The following is a 17,551-nucleotide window of genomic DNA, read 5'->3' on the forward strand; positions in this document are numbered from 1 at the left end:
AACTTCTCTTCCCTTTGCCCTTTTATTTTGAGTCAGGATGTTACTACTACCTTTGCCTTGTCTGGCTTCAAACTCACCATCCTCCGATCTGCTTGGCCAGGAAGCAGACTTTCTGAGTAAGTAGGATTACATGTGAGCATCCCACATCCGGCTTTACAAATCCATTTATAATCCTTAGCTTAGTACCGCCTCTACCCTCCATAAATATAAGATAGGGAAAGACAGAAAAAGGCACAAGAACTTCCCTCTGGTTTATACTGCCTTTGTCCTTTTGATAGCACAGAGAGATTTTTATGCTTGGGTCAATATATCATGATGTGGGATGGACGAGGCTCCTGTTTTTCTTCAGAAGACTGGGAGAAGGGTGACTGGGAAAGAAGAGTAAAAAAAGGAGACCTGACTGCAAGCAGCAGACAGCACAGATGGATCTGTATTATACAAGAGGATTATGGACCTCATTAAAACAACCAAACTTAGGTCCTCCCAAAGGAGGATTCTGAGGCCAGAATTGAAGGCTACGTATCTTATTTAGGGGGTAATCTTGAAAATGGGAGAGATGGGATCAAAAGGGGGGGTCCTAACAAGCAACTGGTCACTGTGGGACGTGGTGCTTAGTCTTTGGGGGAGGGGAGAACTGGATGGGACACACCATAGCTCCAGCTTGCATGTTTGGCTGGCACTCTACCATTTGAACCATATCAACAGCCTGATTTATTGTTTGCTGGTTATATTTGGTGATGGAGTCTCATAGGGCTTTTACATCTGAACTGGCTGTGAATCTGTTTTCTAGGTCTTCGCCTCCCGAGGAGCTAGGATTATAGATGTAAGCCAACGGTATTTTTTATTGGTTGGAGACCCATCATAGATCCTTTTACCTTCAGGCAACTCTGGTGTATGTGGAGGAGTTAAGAGACCACCATGGTACACAAATCCCAGAACACAGAGCGGCTGATGATGCCAGTGGTAATGCCAAGAATCTCATGCCCAGGTTCAGGCAAGCACCATCTCTTTGAATTTCTCCCCCCATACCCCAGGTTTCTCTGCAAGCTGAAAAACTAGTATGAAGAATAAAACTGATCATAGTACTTTGGTCTTTAGGTGTGAAACAAAGTAAGATTTAGTGATTTAAAAAAAAAGACACCTTAAGTTAAAGCTTCCTATGGGTACTTGTTACTCTATCTCTGAAGAAATCTCCACTTCCTTCCCATACTTCACCTGTTCCTAAACAGAATTACAACCATGAGACCCTGCCAGTATGGAGACTTTCCCCAAAGGTGATGGCTGGTGAGCAAGAAGGCACTCAGAAGCCAGGCAGAGTAGATCATATCCTGTACAACTAGCTACTTAGGAGGCAGAGATCAGCAGGGTGTGGGAGGATATTGCAAGACCCCATCTTAATGGATAACTTAGCATGGTTTTTCACACCTGCCATCCTGTTATTTGAGAAGCCTAAAACTAGGAAGATGGCAGTTCAGCCTTGCAGGGAAACTGGAGGCCTGGGATCCACCTAGAGATGGGATGACATGGGACAAGGCCCTGTCCAGACAAGCCTTGGGCCTTGGTAGAACAGGCAGGTGGGCCCCAGTGGGAGCAAGGAGGCGTCAAGCTATCCTGGGTGTACTCATAGAGCAGAAATTGTTTAAGAGATAGGTTTAATTGAACAAGTTATTTAAGCATTAAAATACAATTAGAAACAACGGTGAAAAGCTATATGCATAGAAGAAGCTGGAGAGGTAGCATTGGGGAGTGGGAATTACACTCGAGGTACTTTCCTAATAGCTAGCCTTGCTCTAGTTTCTTGGTGTTTTGTGTGCCTTCACCTCTGCCCCACCCACTCCTTCATTTCCTTCATTCCCCATCAGGCTATTCGCCCTGTGAGGCAGAGCTCAGTCTTCTGAGTGTCCACGTCCCTTCCGGCTTCAGATCCGATTCTTCCCCTAGAGTCCTTTACTGATGGTTCTTCTACAGGTGGTCGTTGGGCCTCTTTCCTGTAAGACTCTTTTCCTATAATTCTCCTTATTTGCTGGAGCTTCCAGTCTGTTAAGGCCCAACTTTATGTAACACCCGAGGCTTCTTGCAGTGCCATACTGGGAGCTCTGGGTTTAGTTATTAAGGAGAGGAAGGTGGTTCTGCTTTTCCTATAGGCAGGGAACTGGTGTGGACAGGCAGGACTTCTGGTGTCTGTGTTTAGAAGTGGAGAAAACACCTCAAATGAAAGTCACAAAGGACACACCTATTTCTCATCAGGAGCTACTCCTTGTGTCTCGATAACATGATGGGAAGCATGTTGTCAACATATAAAGTTCATGGTATAACTATCCTAAACAGAAGTGTGAGTTCTCTTATTCTTACTGTCCCTCAGAAGTGCTGGTAAGTTCCATTTTCTTCTTGGTAAGTTTATATGATTCCTTGTGGTGTCCCTAGAACTCACCTATTCCATAAGTGGGTCTCTCTCTCTCTCTCTCTCTCTCTCTCTCTCTCTTCCTCTTCCCATCCTGTCTCTTTCTCGGTCTGTTCTTAGACATGTACACATTCACTTTTAATCTAGTTCTCAGAAACATCTTATTTTTCAAAGAACCAAATATGATCACCAGACCTCCAAAATATTAAAGATTTCTTTAGAGGATTCCTCTTTCAAGTCATAACTACTTTTAAGTCTACTAAATTTCTAAATTTATCTCAATGGAAGACAGCTCATTGTATTTGCTTCATTTAAAAGTTATGTGTGACTCTATGTTGAAAATGAATTATACAACTTGTGGGCGGAAGGGAGAAGCTTGGAGAGAGCGAGGGAAGGGGTGACATGATCCAAAAAGAAATGTATTCATCACCTGACTCATGAAACAGTAACTCCTCTCTACATATCACACACACACACACACACACACACACACACACACACACACACACACACACACAGTATTAAGGAAACTAAGATGGCCTTTCTGCCATGGGAACACAAAATAAAAATGTGCTACCTATGAGGAAACAACTCACTAGACACAGTCTTCTGCTGCCCTGCTCTTGGCATTTACAGCTTCTAGAACTGTGAGAAGTATATGTCAAGTGTTCCTCAGCCACATGTTTTCTAGTATTTTGTTATAGCAGTCTGAGCAAATTAAGACTGACTCTTCTTAATTGTCAAGTGTGAACGCTGAACCAAGCTGCCTATGTGAAATCCAGGGCTCTCCCACATCTACCTGTGCACATTTAATCAAGTAACTTAACTTTCCCTGGTATCAGTCTCCCTGCCTACAAAACCAGAATAATTAAATGCAGTAATTTTCCCTTATCTGCATTTCAAGGTCCCTTGGTGAATGACAGAAACTGACAGTATTAAACCCTATATATACTCTTTTTTTCCTATATGTCTATATGTGTAACAAAGTTTAATGAATAAATTATACACAGTAAAGAATTGGTGACAGTAATTAACAACAAAACTGAATTGTAGCAATATACTGTAATAAAAAATTATATGAATGTGGAAAAAAGAAGTTATATGCCATGGGACCCACAGTTGTAGTATCAGTCAACTTCTGAATGTATTCTACAGTGCCCACAGAGAGGAAGGGGTAGGGGCTGGCCAGATCTGTGGCTACCCACTGAGCTAGGACTGCTATTCTCTGGGCTTCTTGGGCTATGGTTTTTCCCTTTTTCTTAGCATTTCACCTCCTCTTCTGATCGTCGATCCTCTTGGAGGTAAGAAGTTACTTTCTTTCCGTCATCAAAAGCCAGAAAGACGTCTAAATCCCATTCTTTCTTTCTTTGCAGTTCTTTCTGTGTTTTCACGCAGAGAACAGTGTCCACCAAAAACATGATTCCCAGTGACGGATAGAAAAGGATGTGAAACCAGACAGGAATTGGTGACTGGAGTCCTGAAACAGGAAAAAAAAAAAGACAAATAGAAGAGATACTATTTAGAGGTAAATTATGTTTTGAGGGAGGCCTAGTGTGCCTCTTCCTGGAAGAAATACTGGGAAGTTCAGCACACAAATGGAACTATTGGGAGCACCAGCTGGGATACATAGTGAACTCTTCCTGGAAGAGATTTAACTGCTAGGGTCCTGTCAGCGGACTTAGTCCTTAGTGTCAGAGATACTGCTGTCTGTATGCTATTGAACGCTTAAATGATCTTGAAGATTAAATTTATTTTCCTAAACAGTTTTTCCCCCAGAAGGAGCTCACAATTAGATATCAACACATGGGCAGGAAATTATGTGCAGTTCTTAAAGTCACTCTCCTAAGTCCGCCATTTGTGCCCGGTGGATTAAAAGCTACACCATGGTGTCTTTATAGTTCCAGACCCATGGCAGTCAGCAGGAGGAACTCAACATATTGTTGATGAGACTGTAAGAGAGAGGGAAAAGGGGAGGAGAGAAGGGAGGTAAGATTGGGAGGAGTGAGAATAGAAGATGAATAAGAAGAAAAAAGAAGGATGAGATGAAATTTTTTTAAAAAGGGTCAACGATGAGAGAAGTTTGATGAAGCTAGTGAGAACAGTGCATTTCTAAATCCAGGGCTTTTTCCTAGAGAGATTTCCTCTTCCTAGCTAGGCCCTGAAATCCTGAAACCCTCGACCCCAGCCCAGCCCCAAGCGAGACCCCCTTCTCCTGAGCCAGTCTCTCTCCGTCATTTTCACTCACCAAGCACTTGAAGCTCCAGCTCAGGGCTGCGCTTAATGATACTTCCATCTTCTGTGGCAGCCTCACACCAGTAGAACCCAGAATCTTCTCTTCTAGCAGTCAGTATCTGGTACTCAGAGGATGTGTTCCTATCCTGCAGGGTCTTGTTGCCCAGGTAGAAGGAGAAATAAAGCTGCTGCCCAGGCCTTGGTAGGAGCAACTGCGTTTCACAGCTCAGGTTGACCAGATGCCCCTCTAGGAGGGGGGATGACAAGGATGCTGTGAGCACTGGAGCTGGAAATAGTTCTAAAGAGATAGTTGAGAAATGTTAGAACTGCCTGCTTCAGTGTCAGCTGTCTTTCCACAGCAGCCATACCCTCTTCCCACTTAGGAAACCTGCCCTAAGTGAATATATTTGGTATATTTGTTCCCACTGGCAATAGAGAGGTACTCTTGGGATTTTCAAATAGACAGAACTATGGTTGCCATCTTGCTTGCAGCTTGTTGAGAAGAAGACCTTGACCTGTGCACACTTCCCTGAAGGGCCATGCTATTCATGCTATAGTCATACCACTACCAGAATACACACTCCCTTACACACTTGCCAGTTCAGTGACTCATTACTTGTGTCCCTGATTCAAGAGAAAATCCAGGACAATAATTTCTTTCCCACAGGAAAACACTTTTTTTTTTTAAAGGAAAAAGTTGGAATTGTGCATACTAAGAGGAAAAGCATGAAAGCATCAAACCAGAGTCATGTTCACACTGGAACACAGGACACTGCTTAGTTTTAAATGCTTAGAAGGCCAGTGAGACCACATTGTCCCTGAGAGAGAAATGGAAATGGAAAGAATGCAGAACCAGTTCTTAGTGGTTATCTACTTTCTATTTTTATGGAACTTTAATGAAATCTGATTGGATTATTTCCTAATCACTCTCCTGACTACACTGAGTGAGTTTCTGATCTTTGTCAGTAAAATAAAACTGATGAAATAAATATTATTATTAGAGATAATGCTCTGATTTTTTTGGGTGCCAGTCCTGAGGTTTGAACTCAGGACCTAGGTGCTATCCCCGAGCTTCTTTTGTTCAAGGCTAGCGCTCTACCACTTGAACCATAGCTCTACTACTGGTTCTTTTTTAATGCTCATTTACTGGAGATAAGAGTCTCACTGACTTTCTTGCCTGGGTTGGCTTCAAGCCACAATCTTCAGGTCTCAGCCCCCTAAGTAGCTAGAATCACAAGAATGAACTACCAGCACTCAGCTAACTCTGATTTTTGGCAACAGCTTCTACAACTATGGGCATGCCATTTGGTATAGTGGGGAGGGCAGTGGACTGGAGTCCATTGACCCCAGTGACCTCTGGTCCTACCCTAATAGTCATCCTACCCTAATAGTCATCCAAGCCTAATAGTCATCGTGGGGCCTTTAGTGAGGCAGTTTGCTTCCCTGGATCTCAGCTGCTTCACTCATACATTTGAGGGCTTGAGATATTTTGAATGCCTTTTCTGGTCCTTAAGATGATGATGGCTCTCTTAACTATTGAGACACAATACCGTTTACAGTGATAGACGTTCCAGCTGATTTGAAGCGCTGTCTTCCCTTGCCAGAGCAATGATAGTTGCCGCTGTGGCTCACATTGGTTTTCAGAATTGTGAGTTCAGAAGCTCGAGGAGAAAACTTAAAGGTTTTGCCATTCTGGTAGAAAAGCACATTGTACACCCGCTTGTCCTTCCAGCCGTGGCATCTCAAGGTCAGAGGCTGCCCTTCAGTCAAGACTCTGCCAGTGGGCTGGAGCAGCAGCCAGTCTGGAAAGGATGGACTTGAAATGTTTACTTAGCTTTGAGGAAGAAGGAGGAAACCGAAGCTTGGCCCTGAGCATTTTATCTTTTCTTCTGGCAGCATTCCACATTCAAAATGCTCCTTTATCTGAGGCCTTGTTTCCATGCCTCTAATATCTAGTGTTTTCTTTTTTGAAATAATTTTTAATTGTGAAAATACTGTACAGAAGGGTTACAATTACATGAGCAAGATAATAAGTACATTTCTTATCAAGCATTGTAGCCTCCTCCTTTGTTTCCCCTTCCCATCCCATCCTCCCTCCACCACCACCCCCAATCTAATATCTAGTTTTGGTAGAAAGAAAAAAAAATGTTGACCTGTAGTTATGTCTATGACCCCTTGTCTTCTTTTTCCAGATCTCAGCAATTGGGTGGGACAAACACAGTTCATTCTATGTCATAGACAAAATTCTAAGATGGCCACAATGAGTCTCATACTTGTAAAAGCCCTTTCAGTGTAGCTAGGGTCTGTGATTCGCTTCTGACCTACAGGATATGACAAAGGCCACTCTTGTGTTTGTTTTATTATGGAAGACTCTTCCATAGCAGACTGGATGAGCTCTCCCAGCTGACCTTGAAGCAGTAAGCTGCCGTATGTGAAAGAGCTGATGAGTCTACATGGCAGAGACCATTAGGTGACCGCTGACAGCGAGCAGGAGAGCAGGATCATCAGTCCTATCACCGCAAGGAACTGCACTCTACTAATAACCTTATGAGCTTGGAAGAAGGGGAAAAAGGAACGCAACAACCCCGTCAGCAATCCCCGCAGCCAGCTAAGCTGCACAGCTGCATCTGACCCCTGGAAACTGGGGCATAAGTGCCTGTAGCTTTAAGTTTGTAGCTAAGTTTGTAATTGACAATAATTTGGTATAACTTCTGAAACAAATTGTTAATAGGAGCACACACCCTAAGCTAGAGATACAGAATGGCAAACGTGTAGACATGTATACCCTGCCAAATTGATAGAAATATTCATACATGGGCAAGTCAGGGATAGCACAGGAAAACATAATCTCCAAGTCAAATGGGCCTGCCTTTCTTTGTAAATCCCTGGACATCACCCCAGATGTGGCCTTTACTTTTTCCTTCGTCAGGGACGGGGACTGTTGGATTATCTAAATCAAGATGAAAGTTTGGGGGGAGGGGATGTGAAGAAGATGGTAAGGGATTTCACCCTTCAGAACTTATCTAAGATTAGAAGGCAGGTGTTCCAGTGCTGTATGCAGCATTATTTTTGTAGTCTTGGGTACTGCCATAGTGACTCTATTACACCCAAGACTCTTCTTGTCTCTATTCCTGTCCCCAACCAAGAAGTGCTCCAGGACGACACTGTCCGTGCATATACACAGGCATCTTTGTGTTATAGATCCAAAACATAGTGGGAGATTTTAAGATACCTCCATCAGACACTGTCAAAAACACACACAAAATTAAATGCCATGGTTAATCAATCTTGAGGCATGCTCTGAAAGAGAAAATTTAGATACTTTCCAAACATATATGTATGGTTATAAAATCTGATCATATGTTAGTCTAACCACAAAACAATTTTCAACAAATGCTGAGAATTGGTATCATATTTAAAATTAGAGGTGACCATCATATCCCACAAAAATCAGTCACAAGAAGCTACTTCCCAAAGGCTTTTCGATTTTTTTCATGAGCAACAACAACAAAAAGGAAAAGGAGGGCTGGAAATGTGGCTCAGTGGTAGAGTGCTTGCCTATCATGCATGAAGCCCCAGGTTTGATTCCTCAGTACCACATAAACAGAAAAAAAAAAAAAAAGCCTGAAGTAGTGCTGTGGTTCAAGTGGTAGAGCGCTAGCCTTGATCCAAAGAAGCTCATAAACAGTGTCCAGGCACCCTGAGTTGAAGCCCCATAAATGGCAAGAAAGAAAGAAAGAAAGAAAGGAAAAGAAAGAAAAAAAGAAAGAAAGAAAAGAAAGAAAGAAAAGAAAGAAGCCGAGTGCCAGTGGCTCATGCCTGTAATCCTAGCTACAGAGGAGGCTGAGAGGATCACGGTTCAAAGCCAGCCTGGGCAGGAAAGTCCGTGAGATTCTTACCTCCAATAAACCACTAGAAAACTGGAAGTGGTGCTGTGGCTCAAGCAGTAGAGCGCTTGCCTTGAGCTGAAGAGCTGAGGGACAGTGCCCAAGCCCAGAGTTCAGGCACCATGACTGACCAAAAAGAAGAAAGAAAGAAAGAAAAAAGAAGCCAGGTACTTGTGTCTCATGGCTGTAATCCTAGTTACTCAGAAGGCTGAGATCTTGGGATTGAAGTTTGAAGCCAGCCCAGGCAAGAAAGTCTGTGAGACTTATCTCCAATATACTACTCAGAAAAAACTGTAAGTAGTCCTGTGGCTCAAGTGGTAGGGTTCAAGCCTTGAGCAAATGAAGTTCAGGCCCAGAGTTTAAGCCCTAGGACTGGCAATAATGATGATGATGATGATGATGATAATGATGATGCAATAAAACTATGATGGAATTAAAAAAAAATCTTAGTCAAGTGTTGGTGGCTTACACCTATAATCCTAGTAATCCTAGTTCCGTAGGATCTGAGGATCACAGTTCAAAACTCTCCTGGGTAGAAAAATCGATAAGACTTATCTCTAATAAATCAGTAATAAACCAGAAGTGGAGGTGTGGCTCAATTGGTAGAATGCTTTGAGTGAAAAAACTAAGGGAACTGGATAAAACAGGAAAAAAAAAAAAAAAAAAGGAACAGCTTCCAGGCCCCGATTCCTAGTGCTCATGCACACGTGCGCAAACACACACACACACACACACACACACACACACACACATTCCTCCCCCCCCAAAACAAAGCCTTGAATGATGAGTATTTTATATAAAAATGTATGGGATGAAAATTTTGCATATATATCTTGCTAATTTACTATTCAAAACCATTTCTACATCTTCATGACATTGGAGTAGGAAGAGGACATTCATTCTAAGCATCATAATTGTAACACTAACAATTCCTACATTAACCAAGTATATTTTCTTGGTCTTATCATCCACAATTTGGAATGCCAATGTATCTGTGACGAATTCTTCTGTTGAGTAATTATGACAATATAATTTTTAAATAGGCTGTAAAGAACACTAACCAAAAACCTTGGTGTATTGTACTATAATCAAATTAAGTCATTTCTTTCACTGAAAGAAATATCGTCGTGTGTTGGGAAGGTGGCTCCGTGGTAGAGTGCTTGCCTCGCATGAGGCCCTGGGTTCAATTCCTCAGAACCACATAAGCAGAAAAATTCGGAAGTGGCGCTGTGGCTCAAGTGGTAGAACACTAGCCTTGAGCTGAAGAGCTTAGCGCCCAGGCCGAGTTCAAGACTCATGACTGAAAAAAAAAAAAGAAATATGGTTGTGAAAAACAACCCAGTGTTAGAAGATATTTGCAACACTTGACAAAGAACCTATATCCAAAATAAATAAAGAGTTCCCATAAGCTAATTAGAAAACAAGAGACACATTTTAAAAAATGCTAAAAATTGGCTGGGAAGGTGGCTCAGTGGCAGAGTGCTTGCCTTGCATGCATGAGGCCCTGGGTTCGATTCCTCAACACCACATAAGCAAAAAGAAAAAAGCCGGAAGTGGCGCTGTGGCTCAAGTGGTAGAGTGCTAGCCTTGAGCTGAAGAGCTGAGGGACAGCACCCAGGCCCAGAGTTCAGGCCCCACGTCCAGAAAAAAAAATGGTAAAAATGACCTAGATATTGACAGGATATCCAAGTAGTTCATTAACATATGAAAATTGGTCAATACTGTTAAACCACCATGAAAATACAAATTAAGACCATCAGCTACTAAAATGACAAAATCAAAAAAATGTAGAAAATACTACTAAGATGGGGAAGATCCCAAACTCTCATATTCTATGGAAGTATAAATTGGTTCAAACTACTTTGAAAACCTGATCAGCAATATTTGCTAAAATTGAATATATACATACTTTGAGACCTAGGAATTCCATGATCAGACATCTAACATACACACACACACACACACACACACACACACACACACACACACACACACACACAGATAGCATCCACATGGAGGAAGGCTCTGTGACTTCAGCCTTTCTGCTCTATGCCATACTTACCTTTGTGAACTTCTAACTGCACAGGGTCACTTAGTCTTGAGAGAGACGTCTGACACCTATATTCTCCACTGTCATTGGGCCTGGCCTCAGTGATGCTGTATTTGGGACTCGAGGTCTGAATGGCTGTGCCATTAAGAAACCACTGGGTGGAGCTGTTCCCAGGCCCTTCACAGTTTAAGGTAACACTTTCTTCTTGGAACACACTGACCCATGGAGGCCGCAAGGTGATCACTGCCCTTATGGGGTCTGCTTGGGGGTAAAACAAAAACACAAACACGTACAAAGGCAAAACAAAACAAAACAAAAAAACAACCCAAGTAGAGTCAAACAACCCAAGTAGAGTCAAAGGATGGGCTGTATGTGCCTGGAAGGACTTGTGGCTAGCACAGGATAAACTGCATCCTTAGACTAGTTTGAGATCAGGCTGTGGCAGGCAGGCAGCCTTTCTTTGTGCCCAGACCCTGCTGTAGAGAGTTCTATCCAGGCCCTTACGTTATAACCTGAGCCTTGGGGATTTAGGAAAAACCCATCTGTCCAAAGCAGGACTTTCAATGAGGGCAAACAGACTGAAGTCCGTGTCTGTGGTTGCTGCTGTGCTAGACTGAGTCTGTGGGTAAATTGTGAACTTTATTGGCCTCAGCACTGGAAATGGAGGCTTTAATGCCGCCCTTTCAAACCTTCAAAACCTGCCTGGCTCTCTCTGACTGAGGAGAGCACACTGACTTAGCTTTCTTGTAAAGGGGACTGATTTGGAGCATGCTAGAAAACTTGACCAAGCGGCTTCTGTGTGTCTGTGATTCTAGCCTTTGCCTGCTCTCTTTTATATATACTAAGCCATTTGGTTCAGTAGCCAAAGCTCATTTAGAATCTTTAGGAGGAAAGTTTTAATACCAAAGTTTTACAGATAGGTGCTGGTAGCTCATACCTATATATAATCCTCGCTACTCCAGAGGCTGAGATTTGAGGATCTCATTCAAAGCTAGCCTGGGCAGAAAGGTCTGAGCTCCAATAAACCAGCAAAAGGCTAGAAGTGGAGCTGTGACTCAAGTGGTAGAGTGTGAGCCTTGAGCAAAACGATTCAATTGGGAGCTCAAGCCCTGAGTTCAAGCCCACTATCAATATTTTATCTTAGTAAAATCCCACTTAAGATATGGGAGGTTTTACATATAAATCTATCTCCTGTCTGTCTTCTCCCTACACTTGCATCTTTAGGTTAATGAGACCCTTCTTTGGGAAGTAGGAATGCAGCATAAGAGGAGAAGTTGGGTTAGAAGTCACTTACCCACTTGTCCATAGACTGGAGCTGTAAGACACCAGAGAACAAAGTCAGCTAATGGGAGATGTCAAGGAAAGGGTCGCTGGGAAGATAGAATTAATGTGGATTGAAGTGATGGCTTAGATCTCCTAAGAGTCTGTGTTGTTTTGGTTTTTTATTTCTCTCAAAATCAAATACCAACAGACCTGATGGTTATTATTGCTGAGGCTTTATTATTTTAATCAATTGGTTAATTAATTATGTGCTGCTATCACAGCTTGAACATAGGGCCTGATGCTGTCCTTGAGGGTTGTTTTTTTTTTTTTTTTTTTGGCTCAAGGTTAGTGCCCTACAACTTGAGCCACAGTTCCACTTCTGGCTTTTTGGTGGTTAATTGGAGATTAAAAAAAAAAATCTCATGCACTTTTCTGCCCAGACTGGCTTTGAATTGTGAACCTCAGATCTCAGCCTCTTGAGAAGCTCAGGTTACGGCTATGAGCCACCAGTGCCTGGTATTGAGCCTTTATTTTGGTAGGAAGCTTCCAGACTTAGTGCTACTTCAGGGACCCTTTTCCATCTTTTTATTAAATCAGCCCCAGTAAGCCATCAGATCACAGATACAATAGAGTTGTCTCCATACTCGTGAATTCTAGCCTACCATATTTAAAAGAGACGAATAACCTTGACTCTCATAGTCGGAACCTACGCCCCTGTAGTCACCCGCTCTGAAGCCAACTTACCGCACAGGAGCAGAACCATCAGGAGCCACATTGTTCTGTCCACTCTGATAGGAACAATGGCATCTGTCATGGACAAGACATTGAAGAGTTTCTGCTGGGGGCTCTCAGAGCCAAAATTAGAAAAGGGGAAGGAAATTGCCATTTCTGACCATTTTCACCATGTTCCTTTTCTGGAAAATACATCCCTAATTCTCAAAGCATGCTTTCTCTGTTGTCATAACGCTACATATGTGGCCAACCCTTTAGTTTGGGGATTAAGAACTTTCTGAATCCAAGGGAAGGGCTAAACTTTTCATGGCATTCTATTCTGATTATATTCTTCTACCATTTTTGTTTGGCAGGGCAGGACTATGGCAAAATTCCACTTTTTAAAAATTTATTTATTGGTATGTGGATGCCAGTCCTGGGCCTTGAACTAAGGGCTTGAGTGCTGTCCCTGAGTTTTTTGGCTCAAAGCTAGCATACTTACCACTTGAGCCACAGCTCCACTTCCAGCTTTCTGGTGATCAATTGGAGTTAAAAGAGTCTTAGAAATTTTCCTTCTCTGGCTGGCTTTGAATTGGGATCCTCACATCTCAGCCTTCTAAGTAGCTAGGATTATAGACATGAGCCATGGGAACCTGGGAATGTTCCACTTTTATACTGAATGCAAGAGTTGGCTAATGTTTAGTCATCAGAATGCAGAAGACTCACCTGCCTCTGGGCTGTGTATGAGGGAAATACTTCCAATGCAAGCCAGCCTCTGCACCTCTAGATAGGGGGATATAGGAAGGATCAATCTTCCATTTTTGGTAAAAATCATCATGAACATCTATTTCAGTTACACAGTTACTATCAACAGGGCCTGTGGAGATCCCTACTCCAGATGGGGAGGCTCCACTACCATAGTGGCAGGAAGTACAGAGGAATATATCCTATTTATGCTGCTGCCCATTCTACATCTGCCTGAAATACCATTGTCCTCATTCTTACAACACTTGCCAGAGACATTGGATCCTGTCTCCAATACCATATGTGTAGTACCAAAACTCACAAATCACAACCAAAGACGCTACTGTGGATACACAAGTATCAATACAAAGAACAACAACAACAACAAAAAAAACAAATAGCAACAACCAAATCAACGAATTAGTATGTCACCTGATAAAATGCATAATCCATAGTGAAGATTCAAAAGATGCAAAGTGGATAAAAGCCTAAAGAATTCAAAAGAATAATTGAAGAGCTCAATGAAATCTAAGAGTTGAATGAGTTAATGCAGAGAAGTAGGTAGGTGCTGGGGGAAACACTGGGAGAGAATAATGGTCGATGACCCCAGGTGAACCCAAAACATAATAAGGTTGCAAGTTAAAAATACTGTCATAGAAACAAATTCATATTCATATGATGAAGACAAAGTCTATACTGCAGAAGGTTTCACAGAATCAGCTGATTATGAAGGCAGGGTGTCAGGAGATGGCCTGCCCACAGATTGGTCAGCATTACCAGGATGCAGCTAAAAAGAAGAAATGGGAAGAACAGTTAGGGAGAGGATGAAAAGGCTCCTGGGAGGTGACACAGGAAGCACAGGAAAAAGATGGTGGCTGCGACTCTGATGCAGGAAATGAGCAAAACCATGATCCCAAAGTTACCATCATGACTTTTTCAGAAATTCGCTATCTTGGGTTCGCCATCTTGGCCACATGGTGGGTTAAGGGTTTGGCTTCCTCTGACCCTTACCCTTCCACCAAGCTTTCTACTCCTCTACCCATTTATTCTAATGTGCTTTGCTAACAAGTTGCTACCTCTTTTCACAGGCCCTGGAAACTGAAACCGGATCATCTGATGTGCTTTGTTAGCAAAGATGAGTAAACATTGTTGTCAAAAAAAACTGGGGTTTGACTTTTGCCTTTTTTGTTTGGTGTTGCCTATTCTAGCACTGACCATGCGGTTCTAAAATATTGGGCAAAATAATGTCATCTTACTGCTGGAATTCCAAGAGTCTATGGCCATTATTCATTTTTGCGTGCTGTAAAACTTAATGTGCACAGTGTGTAGTGTGTGTATATGTATGTACACACGCCTATGTGTGTATGTCTGTGTCTGTGTAAACTTATCTGGCATTGTAATCAAGTTACTTGGCTTAAATGGTCTGAGATTCCTGAATTTTGTTCAGTTTGAATTCGTAGTTCAGTGCCAGCCAGTCTATACATAGTCCAGATCCAGTCCATCTCTTCCAATCTGGAAGACAGTCTCACTCCTGACTAGACCATCCTGACTACTTCCACCATGGTAAAAGTAGACTGGACTCGTGCCTGACTCTATCACATGCCGCTGATTCCTGGTGAAAGATTGCTTTGGATTTGTAAAAACTAAGACTCTTGTGTGACTTTCTTTGTGTAATATTAGGTTTGTAATCTTACCCAGCCTGACCTGGAAAAGGCTGGCTATGTTGTTATGTTAGTGAAACTGAAACAAGTGTAGGCCAGGAGAACCTCTTGTGAACTTTGGTTAACTTAAGCACCCTTGGGGTCACCAGAAAGCAATACTATATCTGTGCTAAAACTCTCATCGCATCTACTGAGCTTTGTCATTGCAGAATATCTGCTCCTTAATAAGGATCAGATAAGTGCTACTTATTTCTGTTTGATTTCCCTGTGCTTTAATTGGAAATCATAAAGGATTTTGTGGCAAAGATTACAGTTCAAAACCAGCCCGGAAGGAAAAGTCCCTGAGACTCCACCTCCCAACTAACCGGCAAAGAGCCAGGCTTGAAGCATGGCTCACGAGACTCTTATCTCTAATTAACCAGCCAAACACTGAAAGTGGTACTGTGACTCAAGTGGTAGAGTGCTAGCCTCAAGCAGAGGTGCTCAGGGACAGTGCCCAGGCCTTGAGTTCAAACCTCCTTGAATTCCAACGGGGACGAGCCATCCCAGCAACAAGCACCTAGACTCAGCCAGTCTAGGGAACAAGGGACCATGGAGAGAGGAATAAGAGGAGATGATGTCACATCAGCCACTTTGTGCCTGCCATTTCAAAAATAACCAGAGCCCGAAGGTTAATAGAAGTAAGAAGCCTGCCCATCTAATGTCCATACCTGTCTACCTTCTAACTGGACAGGAATTTACATTCTTGCCTTTGTTACCTGACGCTCTCCCCTACTTAGTCGCCAGATGCCAGAAGTAGCTAGGGACATTTCTACCAACTCCAGGGCAGCCTGGAATGCAGGAGATAAGAACTAGCCATTCTAGCCAAGTCATCCAATTTTTAATTTTCTTCCCCAAACCTTTCCTCTTGCCATTTGTTTGCTCTCTGGCATTTATTTGCCCCGCCTCTCCTGCCTCAAGAGACTTCTTCCAGACTTCATTCAAGAACTACTACCAAGGAGCTGCTGCTGCCTTCTCTGGGAGAGGACCACATCTCTACCTTGCCTTTTACCCTAATTCGATGCCCCTTGCCAGCAGGAAGTAGCCAGAGAGAATCTTCACCCTTTTTCATAATTATCAAAAGGCTGCCATGCAGACCCAGTGCAGACACCTCCCCACCTCTTGGCTAAGTTTCCAACCAGTATCTGTGTTACCTAGGTAACTGGCACACCTGGAAGTGGTCACACCCTTCTCCTCCCCCCTCCCGCTAGGTTACATCCTGGGCCCCCCCTGGCCTTCCATCTGACCAAACATGGGTCCCGGTCCTGAGGTCACATCCAGATCCTGTGTGGCCACACCTTTCCCCCACCAGGCCTCACCTCTACCTTTCCCTAGCCTACATAAGTCCTGGCCTGGGGGTGGGTTTTCTCTTTCGGTCATGCCTCTCCACCAGGCATGGCAGGGGCAGCAGTTTGGTAAATAAACTTCTTTTCCTGCCTGAATAGCGTGTGGTTTTCTCTTCATCGGCTACCTAATGAAACCTACCTACTTAATATACCTTACAGTTTCCATAACTCACACACAAGCAATAAGAACTTGTCAGCTTGATGTCTGTGAATGGGTGGCCAAGAACACATCGCAAGACATCTCAGTGTTACCCATTATCTCTTCTGACATTACCAGGCAGTCCTACACCACTATTAATGTGGCAAATATAACTAAACCCTTCAAAGACAACCTCCTGAAAACTAAATTGAAACTGTGAACTGTGAGTTCAAATTTATGGAATCTCTACATAAGATGCGGTTTTTAGTGGTGGTGACCCATGGCAGGAAAATGATTCTCAGGATGTGGTAGAAGTTGTTCCATATCTCCCTAAGTATCTATTTACATCTATTTACATATTCTCCAATATTTTGGAGAATATTTAAGCCAATCTTGTATCAAAAAAACAAGATATAAGCAAGGTTTCATTTGTACTACAAGGTGACCAGATATTTCAGTGGCACAACCAAAATTGTCATCAGCTGCAGTCATGAACAGTTTAGCCAACCTCAAATTGTTCCTCAAAGAGTATATTAAAAAAAAAATACTGCTCCTACAAATGGTGTTAAAAATGAAAAGTGGCCAGAAGATATTATTGTTAAAACCAAGAAAAAGCAGGGTACGAGAGGCTCATGCTTATAATCCTAGCTACTCAAGAGACTACAATCTGAGGATTACAGCTCAGAGCCAGCTCAGGCTGACAAACCTTAAAAACTCCTATCTCAAATTGACCAGGAAAAGCCAGAAGTGGAGGTGAAATTTGAGTGCAAAATCTCAGTAACAGCAGCCCAGGCCTAGGCCCTGAGTTCAAGCCTCAGTATGTACCCACAACTACCCACCAATCTTATCTTCAGGTTCTACTTTTAATTCTAGCACTCTTGTTTTTGCAGTTCCTTGCGCTAAAGACTTGAACCTCTCAAAAACATTCATAAGGGTTAGAATTACCTTTTTCTAAATTCCCATACATGCTGAAATTTTTGCCTTCCTCCCATAGAGCACCAGTATTATTAATGGTATTTAGAATAATGAATCTTTTTCTGGAAAGTTTTACTTTGTTCAGATTCATTAGCGTAATCTC

General features: G+C 42.6%; 1 protein-coding gene across 5 annotated transcripts; it reads right to left on the reverse strand.

The window, feature by feature from the left end:
- Positions 1 to 3,444: 3,444 nt before the first annotated feature.
- Positions 3,445 to 12,734, reverse strand: Fcgr1a (Fc fragment of IgG receptor Ia). 5 transcript variants are annotated; one of them, XM_042682309.1, is made up of 7 exons: positions 12,578 to 12,734; positions 11,865 to 11,885; positions 10,583 to 10,828; positions 7,866 to 7,877; positions 6,184 to 6,435; positions 4,647 to 4,931; positions 3,445 to 3,878 (listed from the first exon to the last, which is right to left on the reverse strand). In XM_042682309.1, exons 1-7 carry the CDS (start codon positions 12,717 to 12,719, stop codon positions 3,661 to 3,663), a joined length of 1,176 nt encoding a protein of 391 aa, XP_042538243.1. In that variant the 5' UTR covers positions 12,720 to 12,734; the 3' UTR covers positions 3,445 to 3,660. The 5 variants fall into 5 exon arrangements, with proteins under 5 accessions (XP_042538243.1, XP_042538244.1, XP_042538242.1 ...); XM_042682310.1 differs by having other exon boundaries at positions 3,445 to 3,879; positions 4,657 to 4,931; positions 10,583 to 10,831; XM_042682308.1 differs by having other exon boundaries at positions 10,583 to 10,831.
- Between the last annotated feature and the right edge of the window lie 4,817 nt (positions 12,735 to 17,551).

The sequence above is a fragment of the Dipodomys spectabilis genome, unplaced genomic scaffold (genome assembly GCF_019054845.1).
Source record: "Dipodomys spectabilis isolate Male_0828 unplaced genomic scaffold, ASM1905484v1 ptg000069l, whole genome shotgun sequence".
NCBI classification, from domain to species: domain Eukaryota; kingdom Metazoa; phylum Chordata; class Mammalia; order Rodentia; family Heteromyidae; genus Dipodomys; species Dipodomys spectabilis.

Coding starts and splice junctions, on each gene's coding strand:
- Fcgr1a (XM_042682308.1), bottom strand. CDS start 12,719: ATGGCAATTTCCTTCCCCTTTTCTAATTTTGGCTCTGAGAGCCCCCAG. Junction 10,832..11,864: donor TCCAGTCTATGGACAAGTGG/GTAAGTGACTTC, acceptor TTTACCCCCAAG/CAGACCCCATAAGGGCAGTG. Junction 4,932..6,183: donor AACGTCTATCACTGTAAACG/GTATTGTGTCTC, acceptor CTATCTCTTTAG/AACTATTTCCAGCTCCAGTG.